Raw genomic sequence first — 25,845 nt, 5'->3', positions numbered from 1 at the left:
ATGGAATGGACCTAAGAAAAATACCTGTTAAACATAGACAATTCAATCAATGTATAGGCTGATTTGCATATCTGCGTAAATAGATTATGAAAGTTTGGGAGAGAAAGAAAGCGCTGTTGACCACACGGGCATGTAAGCCACATTTGGGGGAGGGGAGCAGGGTGGGCTACTCTGGGCGGTAGGGCGTTTGTCAAACACAGCTGTACATGTTCAATCACACATTCGCATCGGGCTTCGCCACCCGGTGAAGAGAGAACACCGTTATTTTTTCGCTCTTTCAGTCACGATGCTGGAAGCAGTAAATGACTACAGTTGCAATTAAGGAACCACGCCTTTCGCTCTCTGTTCTCCCTAAAGCACAGTATTTATACCATTCCCTCAGGCAACTAACTGGCTGAAGTTGCCTCACTCTCTCTCACTTCAGCAAACTCAGACTGAGAGTTGGTGGCCGATTTTTTATTTTATTATTTTATCATCGCGAGAGCAGGCGACCCCAAAACAGGGGTCCTGACCACTAGCGCAACCTAGAAAAGCAACGGTCCAGTCCCTTCATCCTGCCCTGAAACACGGGACTTCTCTCATCCAAAGCAGCGATGGAGTATCTGAAGTTGTTCTATTTCTTATTTTTTTCCTCGACACAGTTTGTTGAAGATGCCCATTCTTCCAACATAAATCAAAACCATATTCCAACAGGTAAGCTTATTATAACTCTTTTCTTCACCAGTTTACATGACACAGAAATTTATTTATTTTGGGCATGGGTGGCAAATGTGGGCTACGTAACATATTGTTAATAGAAATTTTAGTTATTTTCAAAAATGTATCTTGGGATTTTGAAGTTATTTTACCAGAAATTTTATGGCACTGTCTGCTCTGCTGTTGTGAATGACCTGTCAACTTCTGAGAATGGTCCTCTGGAATAATCTATGTTCTGTATTCGGCAACTACATGACGTTACGTGAGGAAGCGCAGGTTCATCCTGCCTGCAGCACTCAGTGTGTGGGAAAATTAGATGAATACAAAAATATGTATTCTGCGTGGTGATGGCAAAATGGCAGGATAGCGCTAAAACTTTTTTTCAATGAAGAAAAAGAACGTCTGCGATTTCACACAATTCAGTCTTATTTACTGTTCAGTGTGGGGTGACGCACTAACTGAATTTATATGGCTATGCCCTTTATCTCACACATGGAAATGTTATATTGGATCAAACTCTATAAGAATTATATGACAAGTTAAAAGTCTACAGGGTAAAAATTTTTGATTTCAATTAAGTAGTCTCTGTTTAGTTTACAGGTAAAAAAAAAAAAAGAAAAAAAAAAAAAAAAGAAGTTAAATTTGCCTAGATTTGTATTTTTGGTGTTTTAAATTACTTTTTTATTTTTTATTTTATTGCATATATTACATGAACTGCAATCAACTATAGTTTGGAACGAATACTCATGTTTAGAGCTTCAAATCTGCAATATGTCACAATGAAAAGTGGTCATGCACTTAACCAATCATTTTATTCAATACAGTAGCATCATACCAGTGTGTGCTAAGTGTCCCAACAGTAAACCAGTAAACCTGTTAATTGAGACTATGGACCCAGGCCAAGTAGAACCTACTAAAGCAGCTGGGAGCTCAGCCGTACAGGGCACACTCAGGGATATATTTAGGAGGAGGGTAAATCTCCCCAGAATCTTAAAGAAGGGTTAGAACTTTATGGACTTGTCTGAAAAATCCTTCCTCAGTAAACAAGCAAGTGCCACTAAATTGTTTTCTTAATTACTCTAGAATAATTTCAGTAAAACACAGCTTCTTAGAATCATAGGGCTTCTAATAAAACCTGTAGCCAAAACCGTTAAATGCATGATCTTTGCATCATGACTCATGACTCCTGTTTGTTTTAGTGGGGACCTTCAACTGTGCCTAAATGTATGCAATTGTGCCTAAATGTATACCCTGGGAGGCAATTCATAGAATTGCTGCTCTGACAGCTACTACAGTATAGATTGAGAAACTACAACTCTCAGAAGCCAATTTACCACCCTCCCCCCCTCACTGACTCCCACCAACACTCCTAAGCTTATCACCTATATGGGCAGCTCCACCTAGACTCCTAAACGTATCACCTATGTGGTCAGCTGAACATTTGTGGGCTATTGGCTCTAACACTCTTTTGTGGGCAGGCTGAAGAAATCCAGGATTGAGAGGACTAGGTGATGGTGTTTGGTTAGGTTGATCCGATTTGGAATAGAATAGAACATATTTTGTGTGCCATTTCTACGCGAGTAAAGTTTATTTTTTGTTTAATTTCACCATTTTGATTAACCCTATTTTGTTGAGAATTATTTTTCTTCATTTTTGGTAGGCACTTTTTCCCCTCAAGTTTTTCATCCCATATGCCTTCTCTCTGGGCTCCACCCTGGCCTGTCCTATCCCACGACTCCTATCCCTCATGGCAATGCATTATACATATGCATTAGGTTTTGAATTCCTCTATGATGGTTCTTGTTTGATTACATGTCTATGAAAGAATACATCTTTCTTATTTGGAAATATTCTTATTACTGTAGACATGAAATAACCACAGTTTTTAGTCAAACACATAGCCTAGGGCTTGAACTGAAATGAATATACCTTTATCTCAAGTTTAATCTGGTAATGAATGGATTAAAACTGCATATAACAGTGATTATTCTGAAATTGTATGCAAGTACACACTATTAGATTGAACAAATGATTTATTTGGCAATTTAAACATAAACAGCTCTACAAACTAGATTATGAGTTCATTAAAGATTGCTACTGGAAACACAAAAAATGATGAAATGCAACTACTGCATGCCAGAGACACTTATTTATGTCTTTCCTTGAAGTTTGGCTTAGATCTCCACACTGTCACTATTTAAAGATTGGTTTACGATGGTATTAAAACTTTATGAGGCTCTATACACTTGGTGTTCATTTGATGACAAAGCTGAATGGTTTATTTTGCAAATGGTCATCCACAAAGGGCCTTTGTTATTTATTGTTTTGTATTTCAATGAAATCCTGCTGTCCCTTAACGTAATGTTAGACTTTTGCCAGGATATTGGGTTTGGAGGCAAATGATCCAATGGATGGAATTAACTAGTGGCTAACATTTTATGTGAAATGCACATCATAGATTTATCAATAATACCTCAGGTGGGGAGCATTACTTATCAATAAAGAGAGTACTGACAAATGACTTCAAACTTCTATAAGCTTTATTTTAATGCTGCAGCAGAGAGCACAGTTAAAACACGCTAAGTAAGCATGCCCCAAATGACCCCCCGAACATCAGTGGCAGGCCTCTTTATTAGTTAGTTCTGCTCATACAGAGATACAACAGGATATGCAAAACAGTTCAAATGGTCCTAGCACCACACGGCCCTTAACGGCAGCAGTTTATGATCAAACATATCTGGTGGGACAGTATCTTGTTTTGGTTGGACAGTCTCCAAATATGAATTAAGGAGACCTTGAGTGCTTACAGTCGGAAATGACAATGATTTGTTATTGAAATTCTTTCCTTTCTTTAAATGGGTGGAGTGGGTGGTTCACAGACGGGGGGTGGCCGGAGCTGATGGGGGAAGGGGGGTTGATTTAATTCTGAAACCAACCAGTTTCATTCCACAAGACAATAGTCTTGGTGAGCTTCTTGCCCATTGGCCTTTATAGGACACAATGGATGTGGAATCCTCATTATGTTAACTTTTAAAGAAAAAAGGGATGTCACAGACATTGTCAGTTACTAAGATTGCTTGAATACAATTTTAGTCAATGGCTGGAACACATCTCTCAGTGGATGCCTGTCTCCTCAACAGTCACATAGGAAGGCAACTAGTCAGACTTTGTCCCTCAGTGTCACCATTAAAATGATCCTGGGAACATTTCACATACAGAGAAAAGGAAACTCCACCTTAAATCACCCATGCATTCTAAACTGTATAATGACTCTAACTCGTAACCCTGTCTATAGTGCTAAGAAACCTACTGTAGTTGGCAGGACAAACCTTCAATTGGCCTTTTGGAACATTGTCACATATCACCGCAACCTTAATTCAATTGCTCCTTCTCTGTAAACATGTGTGTTGGGCTTCTGTTTTTGTTTTGCTGTTTGTGGTATTTTCTGTCAACATTCACATATGAATGGCGCAATAACGATCTGGTCATTCCCATGTCACCGAAGCCAAAAGTCACAAACTAAGCTGCCAAAATGGACAGATGGCAATTCAGTGGTGTTGTCAAGGCCATGTGTTTTCCCGCTGAAAATGTTCCATCTCCATCTCTCCTGCTCATATCTCTAGTCCCTTGTCTCTAAGAGGATTGAGTCTGAGCAATGGCAGAGCAGCTGTTGAGCTTTGGCAGTAAGGATCATTACTGTATATTTATTGGCTGGCTCTTTTATTTGATGTGGCTAACAGCCTCAGAAGGCAATTTCTACATGTGTGTTCCTCTTAACAGAAATGACCCAGTGTAGCACCTCTACATGGCTTCCTTTACAGTATTCGTGACAGAACGGATCTACCAAGTATGACACTTTGAGGAGCAAAGACACTATATTTGGTTGGTGGGAGGCTCTAGATCGCTAGTCATTGATAAAGCCAGTGAAGTCTTTTATCATGAGTTGATGGTAATAATGATGGAAACCGTACACTTTGGGCAAGGTTGCCAATGCGCTGTCCATCCCTCATTGATACATCTCTGTGGACTTGATGAGGTGGAGACCAAATTATCTATTTTGGTTATGTGAGTTGATTACTAGCCATAGTTGGGTTCCATCACTAATTAAATAACATACTTCACCACTTTATTTATGTTCTCTATAATTATAATCTCAGCAGGATTATAATTGTTACACAAAGAATTGCATGTTTTATGGAGAATTCGAACCACCAAATTGTTATTTTGTTCTTGTCTTACCAAGGAATTTCCCTGAACTGTTAACAACTTTTAGCATGATGGTAACACAGGTCTTTGACCGACACAGGAAATGACGACCATAATTGTCGTCATTACCCTTGGCAAGAATACTGCATGACATAGACCAGTTGGACGTTTCTTCATTTTTTCCACCTCGTAATTGTTTTTCCACTATCGGAAAAATAAATAAGAGAGACTAGTTTGCTCTTGGTCTAGCCTGACTGTTGCGGAGGGACTAAAAGTTATAGGCTGGGCAGATGCCGATGATGTCATTCCGCATTCTAAGGTTGAGGTTTTTATGGCTTGGGTCGAAAACACAGCCCTGGCCATGGATGCGCTACAAGGCCCCTGAATTATGGTACTGTTGTGTTTTACAGATCATGGAAGTTTCTATTTTAGTTGCGGACAGCTGAAATAATGTCTGACTAACGATCTCCCAGCAACCGGTTTCCCCGGTCTGTTCCGTGCCCAGCCCTCAAATTAGGTTACTGGGGCTTACTAAAAACACATGGAGCACACACCTAGGTAGAGACTGGGGAGTTTGTTAGGTGAAAAGGAATGTCTGCACGTCTACTGGCTTCCAGGTATCATTACTGTTACTTGTGCACCAAAGCTGCTTGTGGTTACATTAAAATTCTTCAAATTTAAAGCTGTGAAACTTTTTTTCTGAATGTAATGGTAGGGTGGGCAGCGGTCTGGTGTGTCTTTGTGTGTGTCTGTGTGAGGGCTCTAAGGTTGGGTTGGCATTGTGCGTGTGGATGAGTAAGTGAATTAAGACCAAGGCACCTTGAGGACCTCACAAAAAAGGTTTTAGACCTGCAATGAATAAGGGTATATTGTAGCCAAACAGACAATAACTTAAAAGTAAGCGAGTACTATTTGTTAGTTTGATTAAAAAAAAAAAAGGACAGCACAGACACCAACTAATTGCTGTGAGAAATTAGTCGTTTTAAAGTTTACATTTGTCGTGGAAATCTATTACTTATCAATAAAGAGAGTACTGACAAATGATTTCAAACTTCTATAAGCTTTATTTTAATGCTGCAGCAGAGAGCACAGTTAAAACACGCTAAGTAAGCATGCCCCAAATGACCCCCCGAACATCAGTGGCAGGCCTCTTTAATAGTTAGTTCTGCTCATACAGAGATACAACAGGATATGCAAAACAGTTCAAATGGTCCTAGCACCACACGGCCCTTAACGGCAGCAGTTTATGATCAAACATATCTGGTGGGACAGTATCTTGTTTTAGTTGGACAGTCTCCAAATATTAATTAAGGAGACCTTGAGTGCTTACAGTCGGAAAGTAAGCACTTCAAAGACCATCTTTTGCACACAACTCTTGCATTCAGCACGCCTCCGCATATAATGGAAAATTACAGCATTTCAACAGTTCAGTGAAAATACAGTACAGTATTCTAAATTAACCTTTCCTACAATCTATTAGGTACAAATCATCTAACATATCACATTCCCAAGAGAAACTCAAGCTAGAGATTAATCTTCTTCTCTCTGTGATGCCTATATCTCCTCGTATCAACCTGAAAGAACAGATGTAAATCAGACTGTTAGTCCACCTGTATTATCTCAGCCTAACAGATGGATGGCTTGAGAAAAGTTGTGTTGATTTGATAGCAGCTGTGTTTTTCTTGGCCAACACACTCTCTTTTGGGGAATTTGGTGACCCTGTTGGGACAAAGCCTGTTGACTCTGCTGATACCAAAATGCCTCATGTTACAGGAGTCTGTGTCAGTTTGCCAAGAATACCTTATCAAAGACCGAGGATCCTAATGTCATTTTGATTTCCAAGGCCAGTGCACATTCTCTGAGCAAGAGACGACTTCTTTTTTCTCTACAACAAGAAGTGCTTACTTAAGCAGAAGACTAGCCAGTGAGTCAAAGCCCTCACTCATTGAAGTGTGAAAGTTTACCTAGACGTCCCTGGCCCGTGTGGTACAGAAAAAGATTTGGCTTCCGAGCCCTTCTTAGGGAAGAGATACAGCATTGCTGTCTGGGCCACATTCCTCTCCTTCTGTGGGCTGTTCATAGAGAACTGTCAAACAAACTATCCTGTATTTGCTCCGACTAGACACTCATCCTCCAAAATTGCTGTTGTCTAACATCCTCCCTCTCTAGAGTGCTGCCATCTGCTTTTACTGTATACCTCTACTGCTATGCCTCTTCACTACCATGATTATGGTCTTTCAGCACCCATGCGAAAGTGAAGAACATTGTTAAAGATTGTAAAATTCAACTCTAATCCGATGTCAAAATGGCAGTTGTAGAGATAAAGATGTTTCTGAATATGTCTGGTAGGATACTGCATTAATAACCCAGTCTGTGGTTTTCATTAACACATAGAGGGCAATTCCTATGGGAAACATGGCCTCGTAATGAACAGACAGCTTGCAGTCTGCTATGTTAGAGATGTATTTGCATACTGTACACAGTGTGCGGAACATGGAAAAGGCATCATGTACCACTGAAGTGAGTCATTCATATTTGATCAAAGGAACATTCAGTTTGATGCCTTTAGTTTGAGTCCTTTGAAAATCTCCATGAATCCTATTCATAGTGATCGACTGGCCTTTAACATTTCATAGAGACAGTTCAGAAAGACTGTTTTTTCGGTATGGTGTACACTATGACTCAAATTATTTTTTATTAAGTATTATTAAGTATTATTACCATACACATTACATTGAGGGAGCAGGCACACACACATCTGCAGAATTTCCAGAGTTTCCTAACATGGCAAAGCTACTGATATGGCAAATTAACTGCAATCTGTCCCAGAGGCTTTTTAATGCATTTTCTCCTCAGCCAGCCCGGTCCAACCCAATCCTATCGCCAGTCACTGATTCACTTCCTCCCCCTCTCTCCCAGTTGTTAAGCAGTGTACCGCCGCTTATTGAGATTTTCCAGCTGTGATTCGTGTGAGGTTGGTGCGTGTTTACTTGGAAGGCTGGGAAACCTGGCAGCAACATAATCAAACTACCTCACCAGTCTGTGAATCACACTGGAGTGTCTCTCTAATCTCAATTGAATAGAGGTGGTTTGCATGCTTGGGGTATACTTACCCAGCTGCTTGCTTGTCGGGATGCACTCTGTGGCCTGCGTGTTTATGGCGAGGGAAAGGGTAGGGTTAGGGGAGGTCAGCCAAAGGTCATAGTAATTTGTGTTGTGCTTAAAACTCTTGTTTTTTTTACTATGGAGGGGGGGTGGGGGCACCACCCCTAGCAGACTCACCAGACCATTATTTAACTGGGCTGGAATGTCCAGACTGGTATTATCCAGGGATTCCTTCACAGAGAGGATGATATCATCTTACTACTTTAACAGTAAGCAGGACTTAGAAGTGCCTCTGCAGCCATGACGGGGCAGTGGGATACCTACACCAGGGGCTCATAAGGAAATAGGAAGTAGTGAAGAAAATAGTTCTCTTTGTCTGTCTTCTTCACAAGACACGCCAGTCTGGATCAAGGGTCTGTAGTCATTATTTGTTGATTACAGTGAGTAAATGTTCCTTCAGCTTGCCATTTGCTTTTTCCCAACTTCTCAAATGATAGCATCATCACATACAGTGTGTAGACATAACACATGGCTGGTAGAAAAAAAAAAACTGGGGTCTTGAAAGATGGAGGTGTTTTGAGTGTGATTCCCATGGCTTACCTCCAGATGTACTATTGGGCAAAAAAGGGAAAGCACATTTGTGTGATTTATTGCTCTTCCTCTGAAAAGACGAAGAGGCTGTAGTGTATTACCATGTTGGATATAGAGTAAATAACAGCCTTAGCATGACCTGGGTTTAAACCTTTATGATAATGTTGAAAAAAAGCAAGTACAGTAAGACTTCTGTTACAGTGAAGCAGCTGTTCTGTAGCACTGATTGCAAATAAGATTTCCAGATGTGGGAGACCCACATCCCTCCCTTCCCTCCCTCCCTCCACCTTACTCCTAGCCAAAGCATGAGCAGGCACAGGACAACTCTTAGCTTTTTGGAGGTGCCCCCTTTCTCCTGTGCTCTGTGTGACTCAGGGCCGCTGGGTTGTGAAGTCTGTCCAGCTCTCTGCTGGCTGTCACCTGACGCCCCTGGGTTCTGGGCAGACAGCGATCCATTTACACCCCATTATAGACCTGCGTGTGTCAGAGGAGTGCTGGAATAGCCATCTGAACGATGACAGCCCCACAGGCTAGACTGGGGTGAGAGAATGGCTAAGTAACTCAGACAGGAAATGGAAGGAAATGAATGGCAATGAGGCTCGTACTGTGATGGAGATGTGGGTGTGTATGGGTGTTAGATTGTCATGACATATTTGAAAGCATACAGTAGACTTTGAGTCTGAAGAACTTTATTCAATACAATTTGACTTCCCATGAACTGTAACACTAACTGAACTCCCAACTGTGCGCTGTTGGATTTGATATAGGGTTAATGTGGTATGGGTGGTTCCTAGGCTTATGTTGAAATAGCAGAGCACTTCAGCCTTAAGACCAAGGGACTTTTATCAGACTGTTAGGTCACTTTACTAAACACTTTACAAGTGTTTTGTTTTGTTGTTTTGCTCTGCCTGTCAGTTCTCATACTGTACAGGCGAGGAAAGCTAACAGTACAGTTGGATATGATGCTTGAGTTGGCAGGGACTTGCTGGGAAGTTTGAAGGGAACATATTACTTCTCCTCATTAACTTAAATCGACATGACAGAATTTTGAAGTTAAACAGACTTGCTTTTTTCAGCCAAAGTTGCTACATTGTTTCCTTTATAATCAGTGATTATACAGTAGTTACCCATTGTATTTAAACTTGTGTTGTTGCAGGTTTTGGAACATACTTGCTTAAGAAGATTCAATTTAGTAGGTTGGATTTGGTATTTCCCCCTTTTTATTCTAGAAGTGCAAAGTATTAATACAGTATTTGTGATGATGAATGCACCCTCGATACACCCAGGTTCTGTTTTCCTAAGATTTCTCTGGGGCTGTTCTCCAAACCCCAAAGATGATTGACGATCATTGCAGACTAACCTCTCTCCCCCAGTTTCAGATTTGTTTTTATATGAGGCTGTAGCTCTGATTTCTCTTTGGTCTCGGCCTTCCTTGCCTCAGCCCTCATGGCCAGCGGGAATGTAGTGGAGGTCTAAGAACTTGAGTTCCTTTCCCTCCAAAATGAAACACTACAGTTTATCTTTAAATCCTTCACGAGAAATATGCTTTTATATTCAAATGTATCTTCTATATTTAGCTGTTCCTTACATTAAGATGTTTTCTTGCACTGCTAAATCAAGCAGTCATCGATGTGTTGACATAGGTTTGAGGTTTAGTGGGGATTTGGTTTGTAGAAATGGGATACCCACTACTTTACAGGCATATAACAACATACATATTTTGAGTTGTTTAAATGGAAGCCAGGATTTGGGCAATAAAATTCCTCTACACTATATTCACAAATTTAAACATGTCTCCATGGTGAGAGCACAGGACTTCTCTAAGCCATCAATGCACAGTGAATGAAACACTGAAACTGGTGAATGTCTATCAGTAGTGTCCTTGTCAGCAGAGTAATGATGCTCCAGATCTGGCCCACGTCTGTTTTCTACCTGCATCCGGATGTGGCCAAGGTAAAACTTTGTTCCCCGGGCCAGAAGTGGGCCGGCTTTGGCTGCCATTCCTGAGCCTTCATATTTGTCATGAAAACAAATGGCCCAGGTCCCAACCACACTCAGACCAAAGATGGTCCAGTAGGTACAGGAACATATCAGGGAGACATTCCGCATACCAGAGCTAGACTACAGCAAATTGCCAACTCTCAGCCAGGACTAGCCCCCAAGGTTTGACGCATATACTTGCCGGCACTCAGCCATATGTGGCACCACAAGACCAGATCTGGCCCACAATTGTCTGCTGACTGGGGTATCTTGATTTACTTGTATATGTAATATCCTTTTTATTTCAGACAAATTGCTTGTCCTGACTGTTGCCACACGAGAGACAGATGGCTTCCTCCGTTTCATGCAGTCAGCAAACTATTTTAACTACTCTGTAAAGGTAAGGACATGCATTTTGTCTATTTTTGGATATCAATATTAATGCAAAATATGTAAGAAAACTGTGTTGAATTCATCAATGTTTTAAAATGACTGACACTGGGAGCCATCATTTAACAAACAAATAATAATAAATAACAAGCAAATTTTCCTGATTGATGTTTCTTTATATTTTACTGTACCCTTAATGAACTTACTTAACAACTGTGGAACTCAGTAAATCTGTCCTTGTGTTCCTGCATTGTGGTAATGGCTCAATGCTTATATCAGTGGTGGCTCTGACCTCTTCCCCTCATACGCATGTCCCTTGTCACACAGGTGCTGGGGATGGGGGAGGATTGGAAGGGCGGGGACGTGGGCCGTTCTATTGGTGGAGGGCAGAAAGTGAGACTTCTGAAGGAGGCCATGGAGGGTCTGGCTGACCAGGAAGATCTAGTGGTTCTGTCTGTGGACAGGTAGGCTGGCCTAAGATAATACACCACAGAGGCAGCTGTTTTATATAGCTATTATTAAAGTTAAATTGAAACAGATTGAAATTAGTCTAATGTAGTCGGCTATTGTATTAGGAGTTATCATCAAATATCTCTAACCCCACTCCATGCAGAACATTTTTCACAATTTACATGAAGTTGTCCTATACCTGTATTTTAATTGCATGGAGTCGAGCAATTTCTGTTATTCTATAAGTGGAATAAGGATTGTTCCTTATTCCACTTGGGCAATAACGCAAACTGCTCAACTTCATGCAATTACTAAAATATTATGCAACAATATGTTGTTACTATTATAATTACAGTGTTACTAAACAGGTATAGGGCACGTAATAGAAAGTGTACCATGTTTTTATGTTATCTAATGTAGGCCAACATGTATGAGTATTCAATTAGTATTTTAATATTTAGTACACATATTCCCTAGGGATGTCTGTGTTTCAGGTCAGAGAGGGGAAAAAGTCTGACTGAAATGATTGTTTTTGTGCTTTTGTTATTTCAGAATAACAACAATGTCACAAACTCATGTTTCAAAGTTCATTTTCAAAGTAAAGTTTATTAAATCAGCTTTAATTTATAGATTTTCGTCTGCTCAAACTGCTTAGGCGTACAGGACTGACTAGGCATGTATCTTTGGTGGTTAACAGACAGCCCAGGTTCGAGCAGCAGGGAGATTAAGTGTATGCTAACTTTCGCTAGGTATTAGCTTAGCTAGCTGTTGAACTCCACTGTCTACATGGCTGGGCCTGCAACTTTGTTTATAGTCGAGATGGGCACACTTCACCAGTGCCTTACCATGATTGGAGTGCAACTGTTGCAATTCGTGATGTCAGAAGTCACAGCTATTTACAATGCTATAAAATAGCACTTCGAAGCATTAACATCTTCGAGGATTATGATTTCAGAGACAACTTAGATATAAAACGTACCCTTTTGAAAGTCAAGAATTACAATACAAAATGAGTTAGAGCATTACTATGAGCGTCATTTAGTGATTTCCATTTCAGTCTCATTTCTCCATATCGGACCCAGATATCCCTTAAACAAACCCTACTGCAATTAGCCAAAAAACTTAACTAAGATTCAGTTACCTGAAGATTGTTACTGTAAGGTTTACCGTTTACAGTTGATTACTCTAGACCTCATTAAATGGGAACAAAGGTCTTCTGTACGTTTTCTAATAATGATAATAAACATTAGCAATGTGCTAATGCATATAATTGGCAACAGCATCAAATGCATGACAGTTTGCACATTTTACGCTATGGTAAGTATGCTCAAGCAATGTAATGATATTTAACATTTTTCATAGATGCCTGCCCCCGATATTTCTGACTGCTTTTTAACAGATTGCCTTTCACCCAAATGTTAGTGTTTTGGTCGATTTAGTTAATACACCATAATAAAGGGTCTCCCATTTAGGGCAGTTACTCAGTATAAAATTGCAGGATGTCTATTATAATGAAAGTGTAATTCAAAACACCTCCTTTAGTTGAGCAGATCTGTGAAATAGAAACTAGTGTTCATTCCTATAATTACAGTACAGCACCTAATAGGTGTTTTCAGAGCTAAGCGCCATGCCTGCTGAATGAGAGGTGTTTCTGTTTACGCAGCATTGGAACACCTTCCCTTCATTTTTGGAAAGTCCTTATTAAAGAGCTCTCTGAAGCCATGAGAATATTCATTTCAAAGGCAGGTACAGTACCTGAATTTTGAGTTCCTGGGGCCAATGGAAAGGTTCAGTGAGTTGAGTGAGTGGTTTAGAATAATAACGGTATATTACTTGAAACGTTGCAAAGGGCATGTGCTTACCAGAGGGGAAATAGACCCTTTTTGCCCTGTTTTGGGAATGTAATCACAGCACACGCTGATCATGAATATTCAAAATTGACTACGGGAGAAACATACGTATATTATTCTTAACCCATAACCCTCTAAATATGATCACTATAGGCCTATATTATGCTTCTTGCACCTGCAAAGGAGAAAGCAGAAATTGTTTACTTAACATAATGTTGTTTACATGTTAGTGTCCAAGTATATTATTTCAATGAACCCCAATGTGAGAATTTAGCAAAGTAAATTCATTGTCATTGTCCACTATTCCCTGGTGCCTGCACACCCTGGCCTTAAACAGGACCAGTATATCATCATGATGTGCGTGGTTATTAATCACTTCTCTGGGGTGGCACATCCATGTATAGCAGCTGAGCAGCCATGATGGATGAGTTGTGAGGCAGGAACAGAGGTTGACTTGTGTGTATTTTACATGTGTTGGCCAGATGTGAATATAAACAGTTAAGCATGACATTTCCAGTGGCGGCCTAGCAGAGGGATATTAAAAGTGCCTGTAATGTTAGCCTTAAACACCTGCAAGCTGCCTGCCAGCTTCTCCTAAGCAGTCAGGGAGTTGAGGAAGAGACAGGAGATTCTCATATGTTTTTGTTGCTCTGGTTTTGTTTAAGAACTGATGGTATCGAGTGTGTAAACACAATGTGTGTGTGTGTGTGTGTGTGTGTGTGTGTTGGAGTGTCTGTGGGAGTGTGTGTCTCAAGCTACATTCTTTCCGAACCCTCATTGAACACAGTTCATGAATGTGTGCTGAAAGTGCTTTTAGTGTAAAGAATGTCTGATGTTTACATTAATATTTCCTTCCACCTTTAGCAAGTAAGGGCCCAGTCGCTTGGTGTGGACATCAGATGTTAGATAAGACATGTGCATTAGGAGGAGAGGGTCTAAGGCTACTCATAGAGGTTAGAAAAAGAGGTCTGAAAATACTGTTTTTATAAATGTTTTTATAAATGTTGTTTTTCTTCTCTCTGCTGTCAGCTATGATCTTATCTTCGCCGGGGGACCTGAGGAGACTCTCAAGAAGTTCCAGCAGGCCAATCAGAAAGTGCTTTTTGCTGCTGAGGGGCTGATCTGGCCTGATAAGCGCCTAGCAGACAAATACCCCTCGGTCCGCAGTGGGAAGCGCTTCCTCAACTCAGGAGGTGGGTAACACTGTCACACTACTGCGGAATCATGGGAGATGGTGTTTATATGTTTGGATTGGCTTTAATGGAACCTTCTGTCATAACACCTGTGTGATATTGTTAAACACATGACATAGTTGATGACATTAACAGTGATTACAGATGATTCTATTTCATGGAAACTCTTGGCATGGTGTTTTAAGCTAGTTTGCAATGCTAAATAAAGGTGGAAATCAAGCTTAATTAACCTTTGTGATGTGTCATACGTCATAAGCTTTGATACCTTCAATGCCATGTGCATAACATTTCTATGTTCGACTTATGGCAGAGGGTTCAAGTGTTACCATTTGTCCAAAGGCGAAGGTATGGCCAACATGTCGTTGTCCATCCAATAAAAGTATAAATAAGGGTGACATTTCACCATACTCCAGAGCTTTGTGAACTCAGAGGTCGAAGCTGCAGTTCTTTAAAGAAGAAATGACCCTTAAATCATTGGTTCTGGATGCCACTGTGTAAATAATGTTGGTCATAGAGGAATGCAAATATGTAGGCTTTGTGTTTATATAGCGAGTGCAAAAACAGAGGAATTTTATCTCAGCTTCTAAAAAAAGATAGAGAAAGTGTTTTCTCTGTAAACTGGCTGGCATTGAATGGCCACTGTGGTATTTCCTGGTGGACACTAGACAATAATGGCCCATTCATGTCCAAGCAATGAGCATTAGGTGAATGGTGCATTCATTTTCTAACTCCCCCTGCCCAAACTGCATTTCTCCTGCTCTCCCTCATAGATCAACATGGGGCCAATCACATCAGGGCCTGCAGCATGCATCAAACAGCAGTTTGATTGGTATTTGGTGTTCAAATGGCACAATCATTATCCTGTCAGCTATTTTGAATGGTTGAATTACTGCCTCCCTGCGGTCATCAGTCTGGCCTCCCATATCGGACCTAAAGTCTGGCTAACTCCTAACTTCTATTTAGCAGTTGGTATCATTAACATGACATGTTTATTTGTCTTGGTCCCGGTGTTCCATACTTTGCATAAAATTGCAGGTTTTGTTTGGGACCCTGAGACGGCCGGCTGAATTGCCAAGGGAACTGTTTCATTTGGACGCATGTTGGTATGTCACAGAGAGGACAGTTCACCTCAGTGTTTGGGGATTGGAGTCAGGAGAGGGGTGAAAGGAATGAGTTTGTGTGTGTTGACCTCACTAAAACACTCAGAGGTGACTTCCAGGGAAAAGTGGAAAGAAAAAGCCATTTAGGATAAATGAAAGCCTCTGAATTAGAACCATATGAACTAATCTACTTACATCTGTGTCTAGCTTCTGGCTTGAGGCACCCAGAAGGAGGTTTTAGCTCATAGCTTGGAAATGAAATAAAAACCAAGCAAATCTGAACAGACGCTTGTAAAGCTAGAGAACACTGTGTTGACTGAGAGCACGGTCTTCCACTGCTTTGTCACGTTACTCATGTCAATCATTATTGCTTTCCGTTCCAAGAAAACCTTCCCAGTGAGTAAAACAGTGACATTATTGTGTTATTGCGAGCTCGCGCAATTAGAACAATTAACATCATCTCGTGCTTTTCAATGTCATGTAATCTACTTTGATATGGTCAACAACATTTTTTTGTGAATAATTGTAAGTTCCTGAAAACGTGTTTTCTTAACTATGTTGATCAGATGAACTGCACATTCTGGAAAGTTAAATATACTTTTTTGATGAATGATTTTGAGACCAAATTCAAAGATTCCAGCAGAGCCAGATTTTCCACACACCCAAACAAACACAAAAACACAACCAAACAATCACAAACACAAACACAGACAAACACAACCCTCCACACCCCACCCTATAATACACTCAACTGGATATGAGAGCAATACAGATATTTTTTTGGTAGTTGTTATAATGGTGTCTTTTATTTGGTAGCTTTTATAATGGCAATCTTCCCCTCTATGATGGATGATAATGCTATCAACTATATGCCATACAAAGTTCACCCTAATCTGTCTACTGACATTGCTTGGGTCAATGTTGTGCCTTTTTCCTTGCTGAACCACTTATTATATACTATAACATCATCCTTGTGAATATTTTTCACAAGTGATTTTTTTTTTTTTTAAATATATTCTCCTTTCAGCTTTTTTTCTGTCATTCCATTTGTCTTTGTCATATTTGTCCTTCAGCTTGTGTTTATAGTGTCTGAGGGTTGCTTAATGGTGGGACCCAAAAACTGCTCAGACCAACGACATAGCCAAACCCTACAATTTTCAGCTGTGGTCAATGTGCTTGAGGAAGAGAAGGAAAAGAGGAGATAGGAAAAAAAGGGACATAGGTCGCCATGGCTACAGGAAAAGCTAGCATATACATTGAGGCCTAATAGCAGCTAGCTCTTTTACCCACTTTTATAGGTTACAGCTCTCCACTGGCACCCACTGTTCCTCTCCCCTCTATCTGTGGTCTGTGGTCTAGAGAGCTTCCCCGCCCTATGCTTGTTTATCTGAACTTTCTGCCAGAAGTCTCACTTTGTAAAAGGTCCTTGGACCATTGCCAGGGTGAGACCTTAGACTGGAGACTCAAACGTTTTCCCTTGCAGACATAATTGACACATAGGGTCCACCATGTTTTGTATACCCCAGCAAAATCACCTCACTACACCCTATACTTTCTTTTATAGTGCCAAATGTGTTAACCTGATCTGATTTGACTTGCAGGCATAATTGGCTACGCCCCGAATGTGAACAAGATTGTCAAGCAATGGAACCTCCACGATAATGACGACGATCAACTTTTCTATACGAAAATATACCTGGATCCCTTACAAAGAGTAAGTGCTTATGAAAAGGATAAGGATAGGACAGTGCAGAATGACAGTTAAACCAAACTTGTTATGTAACTACATGTAGGCTACTCATAAAATGGTTGAAAACACATCACACCCTAGAAAACAAACAAACAAAATACCCAGCCTGGACAAAATTATTTTTTTCTGTTTTCTTATGTTTATCAGGCTACTTTGAACATGTCTTTGGATCACAAGTGTCAGATCTTTCAGAACTTAAATGGAGCAATTGGTGAGTGAACACAGAAAAGAGTTCTCACATTTCCATTGTCTTTATCTTTGTTTATCATGTTACCTACTCTTGAACTAAAATATTCTGATAATGAATCATTCAACTCAAATATTGGTTCTGACAATCTCTGGAGAAAATGCGACTGAGGAAATGTTTTTATTTTGGAGCAATATATGATAACTAAAACAACTTTTGCATTATCCTACACTCAGAAATATTGCTTTTTGTTAGAGCTTCTGGGGTTTGGTACCATGTAATAGTCAATTTAAAAGAAGGAAGGGTCAGATAAATCATAAACCTTGGAACTAATGCCGCACTGGGAGACAGATTTGAAATGGAATTTCATTTAACTGGCTCCCAGTGTAACAGTAGTTCCTGGTTTATGACACATCTTGACTCTTTCTTCTGTTTAGATTCCTTGGAAGTAATGTAATCATAAAATCAGAGACTTGTTGCTGTTTTGGCAGACGAGGTTCTCCTCAAGTTTGGAACCAAGAGAGTACGAGTGAGGAACACAGTCTACGACACTCTGCCAGTTGTTATCCATGGCAATGGAAACACCAAAGTAAGTAAGACATCATCCCCTCAAACACCCTGCATACAAGCATTCTTCCTGGGCTGGCAGCAAACCTGTTTGAATGCATCAATGTTTCTCTCTGTTTCAGTGATTAAACCAATCCAAAGTTACATTCCTATAGCTCTTGAGGAGTGTTGTTTTGGCCTAACTGAGATTCATCATCCAGGAAATATGTCTCTAAAACCTTCATTTTCAACAGTCTGTAAATCATCACAGTGTTGTGTTACATGCATGCCTTCCCTATTATGGAAGTTGTGTCACAGATCTGGGGGTATTTAATTCTGCATTTCTGTGGGAGGGGAAGGGAAGGGACCCAGCTGGAAATTTAGTGGAGAATGTTGATCCGGCCAACATTGGGCTCCATTGCCTCAGCCTCCCACCATCCATCCCCCCATCCCACTCTCCATTTTTTGCTGGAGCGAGGGAGTCAGTGAGTCCAAACCAGGATGTCTGTAAGATACAGTAATCATTCTCCAGGAGTTCTAGTCTGGTCTTTTTCTTCACACACATTTTTCTCTGTATCAGCAACACCGTATATCAGCACCCATTTCTGGTCTCCATGGGTAATGAACCAAACCCACCACAGAGTTGAGTCATTCTCCTCAGAACCCTCAACATCTGCCACGCTAGCTCAGAATGACCAATCACTACTTTAGCTCCCATGGCTTCCTTCCCGAAAGGCAGGCTGGATATCGTTAAAGCTTGTGGACTTGCAGCCCAGCACGGGCAAACCGCCCGCCTCCCTTTTCAGGATTCTTTAGGGGTCTGATGTTTTATCAGCCTGTAAACCCGCATTCGCACAAAGCCTTGTAAATGTACAAGTGACCATGAAGAAGAGTCAGTGAATTATTACCACAGGATGAAGACAGCCACCTGGCTTGTCTGCTTTCTCTCTATGGGGGAGGATGGGCAGTAGCAGGGATGTCACTTTGTCAACGTTTTACGCCCTTTACCTTTTACACACCTCAGCTGTGAGCGACTGTGAAAATGGGTAAACACGAGGATTACTGCATGAGGCTGCTTTAAATCTGGGATTACGATAACAGTTTAATAGGCTTACCTGGATATACATGTTGGGTGTGTTGCATCTGGAAACCATCTGTAATGTGGTGAATGTCATCCGACTGGATGAGGATTCCCCCCCTACAGTTAACTTCCAGTAATCAGGAACAGTTTGGTTCAGTGTGCTCAAGCGTCTAGGTTGGATGTACATCCAAGAGCCCTGTCACATTAGTTGCCAGAACCACTGCTGTTCATCCAAGACATGGAACCAAAAGCTAGTAGTTAAATACTAGAATGTGTGTGTGTGTGTGTGTGTGTGTGTGTGTGTGTGTGTGTGTGTGTGTGTGTGTGTCTGTGTCTGTGTCTGTGTCTGTGTCTGTGTCTGTGTTTGCTGTGGAGCTTTCAGCAGCTCAGCTATGGATACTCTTACTGAAATGGTACTGGAATTTCTACGATTGAGTCACTTATGTTTTTGTTATGCTGAGTTGAGTTGAGCTACTGCACAGTGAAAACTGGTCTAACCCTAACCCTAACCCTTTTGTATTTTATTTAACATCTACACCTAATAAGTAGGAGAATACATGTAGGCATTGGCAAATGTGTCCAGTATACTGTATTATGAATTATAATAGGACGAGGTGGCGGACCTGTCACTCTGGTGTCAGGAGAATAGCCTCTTCCTGAATGTCTCCAAGACAAAAGAGCTGATTGTGGACTTCAGGAGAGCACAACAACCAAGGACCTACACACCAATACATTTAAAACAATACATTTATTTTAAATGTATTGTTGCACTCATCTGTGGCACTGTCACTTTTGCATTTCACTGCATACTTGTATGCATGTGACAAATAAAGAATCTTGAATCTTGATCTTGCTTCCTGAATACAGTGCAACTATGCTTGCCCTACTCATGATTTATCTGTGCACTATGTTGAAATTTATGATAGTTATTATAATTTCATTATAATCTAATCTAATTAGTCAGTGTATATTTGACAGAGGAAAACGTTTATGATGTGTTGGCCTTCAGTCTGACCTGTATGTGGTCTCTAACTTAAGACTGGCCACCCCACATGCCTACTGTAAATCACAACTCTATAACTCCATAACTAAGGCCAAAAGCCAACATGGAATAGTTCATGTGTAATGTAATCCTTTTATATCAACCATTATTGCATACAATGATAATTCAAAATCATGATTCAAAAATAATTACTTGTAGTTTCTTTGTTCTCTGTGTGATGAATGCCTCCCATCTCAATATTTTCTTTTCTTCTTTTTTTTTTCAGATTTACTTGAACTATTTGGGCAACTACGTCCCCAATGCCTGGAACTATGAGCATGGCTGTGGCATCTGCGACCATAACATGGTGGACATGTCTCAGCTCAAAGTGAGTGAACCACACCACACCACATTTCCTCCACTCCACTTTCCTTTTCTTCCCCGGAAATTGGTGATTTGTTTGGAAATGTTCTCAAAACCCTTTCTGTGTAGACATTTCCTAACAAACACATGCCACTTTCTAACATTTCCCATCTTCTGTATCAACCAGTGGATGTCCCAGACAGTAGAGTACAGCTTGTGCTTTTTTAACTGATGAGATAAGCCAGCTCCCTAGTGCTCTGAATACTCCCTATCCAACAATAACAGGTCATGTGCCCATGGTCCCTACAGACCCTTATTAAAAGAGCATAAGTGCTCGGAGAGCCACTCTAGGAAGAGGAAGCAGTGCACTGCTGTGGTGCAGGATATGGCTTTGGGGTTTTTACAAGGGTTCACTTAAAGGGGTGTCACTGTCGACCAGCCTGCTTTTTAGTGGGCTTCTCAGTATGGGTTTTATCCACTAGGGTAAGTTACAGCGGTTGCTCTGGAAATTTGTCACAGGGTTCAGCCAAGGCTGGCGACCTATAGACACTGCAGTAGGAACCGTTTCTGGTTGTATCTGTCAGAATGTTGTGTGTTTTCTGTCTTTCTCTCCCTCGTTATCTGTCACCTCGTGCCAGAATAGGAACAATCACATGGGACCTGGCTGGAAGCTGAATGTATTTTTACTGAATTCCCCAGTTGGTAATTGTGTGGAATAAAGGATCAATTCTATATTTATATCTCACAGATAATGCGCACCAGACATCAAACATACACTCACCGGCCACTTTATTAGGTACACCTTGCTAGTACCGGGTTGGACCCCCTTTTGCTTTCAGAACTGCCTTAATTCTTTGTGGCATAGATTCAACAAGGTGCAGGAAACATTCCTCCGAGATTTTGGTCCATATTGACATGATAGCATCATTGCTGCAGATTTGTCGGCTGCACATCCATGATGCGAATTGAGATCTGGTGACTGTGGAGGCCACTGGAGTACAGTGAACTCATTGTCATGTTCAAGAAACCAGTTTGAGATGATGTGAGCTTTATGACATGGCGCGTTATCCTGCTGGAAGTAGCCATCAGAAGATGGGTACACTGTGGTCATAAAGGGATGGACATGGTCAGCAACAATACTCAGGTAGGCTGTGGCGTTTAAACGATGCTCAATTGGTACTAATGGGCCCAAAGTGTTGCAAGAAAATATCCCCCACACCATTAGATATTTGCGTTAACAAGCAGTTGAACAGGTGTAGCTAATAAAGTTTTCTTCTTCCTTCTCTCTTGGATGACATTAAATGTTAAGGGGGGTGCTATTCTCACATGACCCCTCTTCTACGACTGAATACAAAAATAACAAATTAATCATCAAAAACCTGCATCTCTGCTCCTTTATAATGGGCAGGGCATTGAAAGATTGGGGTGAGCATAGACATTTTGCACTGTTGTGTTATTCAGAGGCAGACTCTCTGGCCCAGGGGTTGGAGGACTCCAGCAGAGTGGGTTTTTCTAGAACAATGGGCCTGCTGTGTCCAAGCCTTGTGAGAGGGAGAGGGGGTAAGACCAGGTTAGCGGCTGCCCTGCCCATTGCTGTGTACACTCTGTGGTTTTGGGAGTGGGCCTAGGTCTTAGCACCGGCACATGTTGTTACTATCCTTCAGTGTTTGAAGGGCTAGGCGGCGGTCCGGCCTGTCTCTGGGACGCTAAGACTCAATGACATCCTTTCTCTCTCTCTTGTTTACTCTTTTTCCTTTTTCTTTCTTTCTTTCTTTCTTTCTGCTCCCTTGCGGTAACAATTTAATGGGCCTACTGGCTAGATCCCTAGGTGCCCCCTCCATCCCAGGAACGCAGAGTCGTTGCGGAACTTGCAAATTAGATGGTTTCACTCGGGTCCTTTTTCATCCCTGGCCCAGACCTTTGCTGTAGACTGGTCAAGAAGAGGAAAAGGCGGCCTGATTGAGTGGTGTGGGCTAGTATGAGTGTCATGGGAAAATACTCTATTCTCTCTCTACTGTCTCCTCAGGGAGAGACCAGCTCTTATAGCCCTCCATTTTGTCCAGACATACAGTATGTGGTCTATTTGACCTTTTTTTGTGGCGTTTTCTGTACATGTGGCCAGGAATTATTATTTTAAGAATAATATGATGTGTTGTTTATTGCTGTAGCTGTAACGTGTTTACAATGACATAAACAACTTTCCTTTACTAGGACATGTAGTTTGATTTTAGTTCAGTCAAACTAATGTATTTTCCTAAACAGAATTATCCACGTGTGATGGTTGGAGTCTTCATCGAACAGCCGACTCCTTTCCTATCCAACTTCTTCCAACGACTTCTGACCCTGGATTACCCTAAAGATAAACTCAACATTTTTGTTCATAACAATGTGAGTATATGCAGCTGCACCCTTATTAGTTTCTCTCTCTCTCTCTGTCTCTCTCTCTCTCTCTCTCTCTCTCTCTCTCTCTCTCCCTCCCTCCCTCTCTCTCTTTCTTTCTCTTTCTCTCTCAGCTCTTAATCCATCATCCCTGGTTTCTTCTTCTGTCTGTTCAGGAAGTTTACCATGAGAGGCACATCCAGAAGTTTTGGGAGGAGAACAAGAACATGTTCAACAGCTTCAAGGTTGTGGGACCGGAGGAGAACATGAGCCAAGGAGAGGCGAGGAACATGGGAATGTACGCTTCTCTTCTACATTTAATTTTATTCTATTCTAAGGCTTGTGATTTGATCAACATTTGAATGTCTATTGAACATGAGACAAACATAAAGGTGAACAAGACAGTAAATGTCTGGATAAAAACCTGCATATACAGGGGTCCTCATGCACCCACATAGAACCATACTGTATACCTAGCATATTCTTGTTCTTAAGACACCTAGATCTACAGCTTGTAGCATGCAGGCATTCTGTATGTTACCACATGTCTTCTCTGGGTTATGCCATGCATAATCAAGCCTCTAATATATACACTAGACAGGGTCAGTTGCACAGGGCTCCAGGTGCAACCCTCTCCTAGGAGGTGAGGGCCCCTATCCTGAGATCCCCAGTGTTGAGGAATGTTGTCTGTTGTCATGGTAATAGGCAGACATGCTAGGCCTCATGACTGGGATCCTATCAAAGAGAAAGCATGCCTAAGATCCTTGGCCAGGACATGATAGACCATAATGATGTGCTGTAAGGTTTATCATCAGTCTGTAATCTTCATTTGAATATATTATCCTCTGGCGCCTCAGACCTAGTCATTGTGAATTCAACCCCTGTAGTAGAGAATGGCAGCATATACTTAGGATCTAATAAATAGCAACATGCACTATGAGAACAAAGAATGCATTTCAAATAATGCATTTGATTGCCCATCAACCCTTACTGAGCAAAGGTCAAATATTGATTAAATTAATCAAATTCCTTTCGCTGTGGATTTTCCATGGCCCAGGGACCTATGTCGTAAGGATGCAGGCTGTGACTTCTACCTCAGTATGGACCCAGATGTAATGCTGACCAACAGACAGACCCTGAAGATCCTCATTGAGCAGAACAGGTATGCTTATTGTAACTCCAATGCAGACCATCCAGGCACTGTGTAATCTCTCACAGTAGTTGTTTTGTCCAAAGAGACCGACTGGTATTTCTCAAGTGGCAAAACCGCAGGAACATTACAGTCGAGTGAAAGAAAATCCCTCACAGTTTAAAAATAAGCATGGTTGGCTTCCTGTTTTGCTTGGGCGCATGGAAACACTGTGAGGCTCTATCGCCTGAGCATGAAATGCCACTTTGCATTATACGAAAAACAAACACGTACGCCTTTTTTTTCCCTCCCCAATTTCTTAAGCGTCCTATAAACCAGATGTCTTTGTGGCCTTGGCACAAGCCATGTGACACTGTCGAGCACTTGAGACCCTGGAGAAAGTCCTTCGGGGATATTTAAAGACTCCATGGGAATTCTCTCCTGGCCCAGAGGTTGTGGGGAAAATATGTTAATCTTAACCCTGAAAATGTTTGCATTTCATTGTTGTTCCTTCCTTGAACTGGAGTTGAACACTGTAATTCCTGGTAATATATTTTCAAGGCCCTGTTTTCCTCACGGTAGTTGCATTTTTTAATGATATTTGTGGTCTAGAAATGTAGAGCTGGAGGTTCAGTAGTGGATATGAGACTAGAGTATGTCACACGCAAATTCACACGCCAACTCACGCTTGAGAACTTTTGTGTGGGCCACTGTGTATTCGGCCAACAGAATGTCTGTGTGATTCCAGCCTAGTATCTTTGACTGTATGTGGCTGGTTTAGGTAATATGATGCTTGGAGATCTGGTCTAGCATTACCCACTTGGCAGCACTCGTCTCAGCACTCTGTGGGGTTGAGTTTTTAGTTGCAGGATGTTTGTTTGACCACTAAGACACCCTGTATATTTGGTGGCTGGCTGCTATGAAATGTCACTTCATTTTATCCACTTTGACAGAATCATACTCTTTCTACTCTACTCTACTCTTTTCCCTACAGAAAAATAATTGCTCCCCTGGTCACTCGTCATGGTAAACTGTGGTCCAACTTCTGGGGAGCCTTGAGTCTGGATGGTTATTACGCCCGTTCTGAAGACTACGTTGACATTGTGCAGGGGAAACGTGTGTAAGTCACCAGTCATCAACCCCTGAGGGTTGGATTCTGCATATGTCATATATATCTCTCAGCATACAGTATACAGTATTTGGATTTTTTTTAAGTTTACAAGTATTACTCACTTACTGATCAATGGGCCTCATGCAGGAAGCGATATAGAAACAAACGTCCTCTTATTTTTGTTTGTATCCATGATTTGTTCTTATTTTGTTAGTACCCATTGATTTCTGGAATTCACCAATGTTTTCTTATTTTTGCGCTTCTCTTAGGTAAGAGAAAACTTTACGAGTGGTCGAGAGCACTCTTACCAAGATAAGAAAAAAACATCTCGTTTTCACAGTCCACAAATTGTTTGTCCAACGCAAGGAAACAAATTTGAGGAACATAAAAAAATGCATGAATATCATATAATCAAATTTAGTTTGATTATATGTTGCTGCATGAGGCCCAATGTTATACAAAGCTGCAGTGTCAAAGTAATAAACCATTCAACCATGAAAGCTCCTATTTGGCACAAACTGTCAGATTTACTGTTTATGTGCGTGAATAGTAGTGCGTAAAAAGAAACCAGGAAGACGATAATTGGTGATTATCTCATTGAATATCACCGCAGACAAAAGAGTCTCAATGGATAACATGTGTTTTCTGCTTCCGACATACCGCCTTCTGAAACCAGTCTTCTGAAACCAGTCCCCTATGGTCACGGATGACATGTTGAATATAATGAAGAGTAGTCGTACAACAATATGAATTATA

General features: G+C 41.0%; 1 protein-coding gene across 2 annotated transcripts in view; it reads left to right on the top strand.

The window, feature by feature from the left end:
- Positions 1-363: 363 nt before the first annotated feature.
- Positions 364-25,845, top strand: part of plod2 (procollagen-lysine, 2-oxoglutarate 5-dioxygenase 2) — a 30,630-nt gene continuing 5,148 nt past the window's right edge. For both annotated transcript variants that reach the window (XM_083668931.1, XM_083668930.1), the window contains exons 1-12: positions 364-693; positions 10,887-10,978; positions 11,296-11,432; positions 14,298-14,461; positions 17,163-17,275; positions 17,459-17,522; positions 17,990-18,087; positions 20,394-20,495; positions 22,733-22,858; positions 23,026-23,147; positions 23,907-24,011; positions 24,973-25,098. In XM_083668931.1, coding sequence (XP_083525057.1) covers positions 594-693; positions 10,887-10,978; positions 11,296-11,432; positions 14,298-14,461; positions 17,163-17,275; positions 17,459-17,522; positions 17,990-18,087; positions 20,394-20,495; positions 22,733-22,858; positions 23,026-23,147; positions 23,907-24,011; positions 24,973-25,098 — 1,349 coding nt within the window. In that variant the 5' untranslated portion in view covers positions 364-593. The remainder of the gene's footprint in view (positions 694-10,886; positions 10,979-11,295; positions 11,433-14,297; positions 14,462-17,162; positions 17,276-17,458; positions 17,523-17,989; positions 18,088-20,393; positions 20,496-22,732; positions 22,859-23,025; positions 23,148-23,906; positions 24,012-24,972; positions 25,099-25,845) is intronic.

This window comes from Argentina silus, assembly GCF_951799395.1.
Source record: "Argentina silus genome assembly, chromosome: 1".
In the NCBI taxonomy this organism is placed as follows: Eukaryota; Metazoa; Chordata; class Actinopteri; order Argentiniformes; family Argentinidae; genus Argentina; species Argentina silus.
The sequence above is the reverse complement of the archived record's forward strand: the minus strand, read 5'-3'. Positions and strand labels throughout refer to the sequence as shown.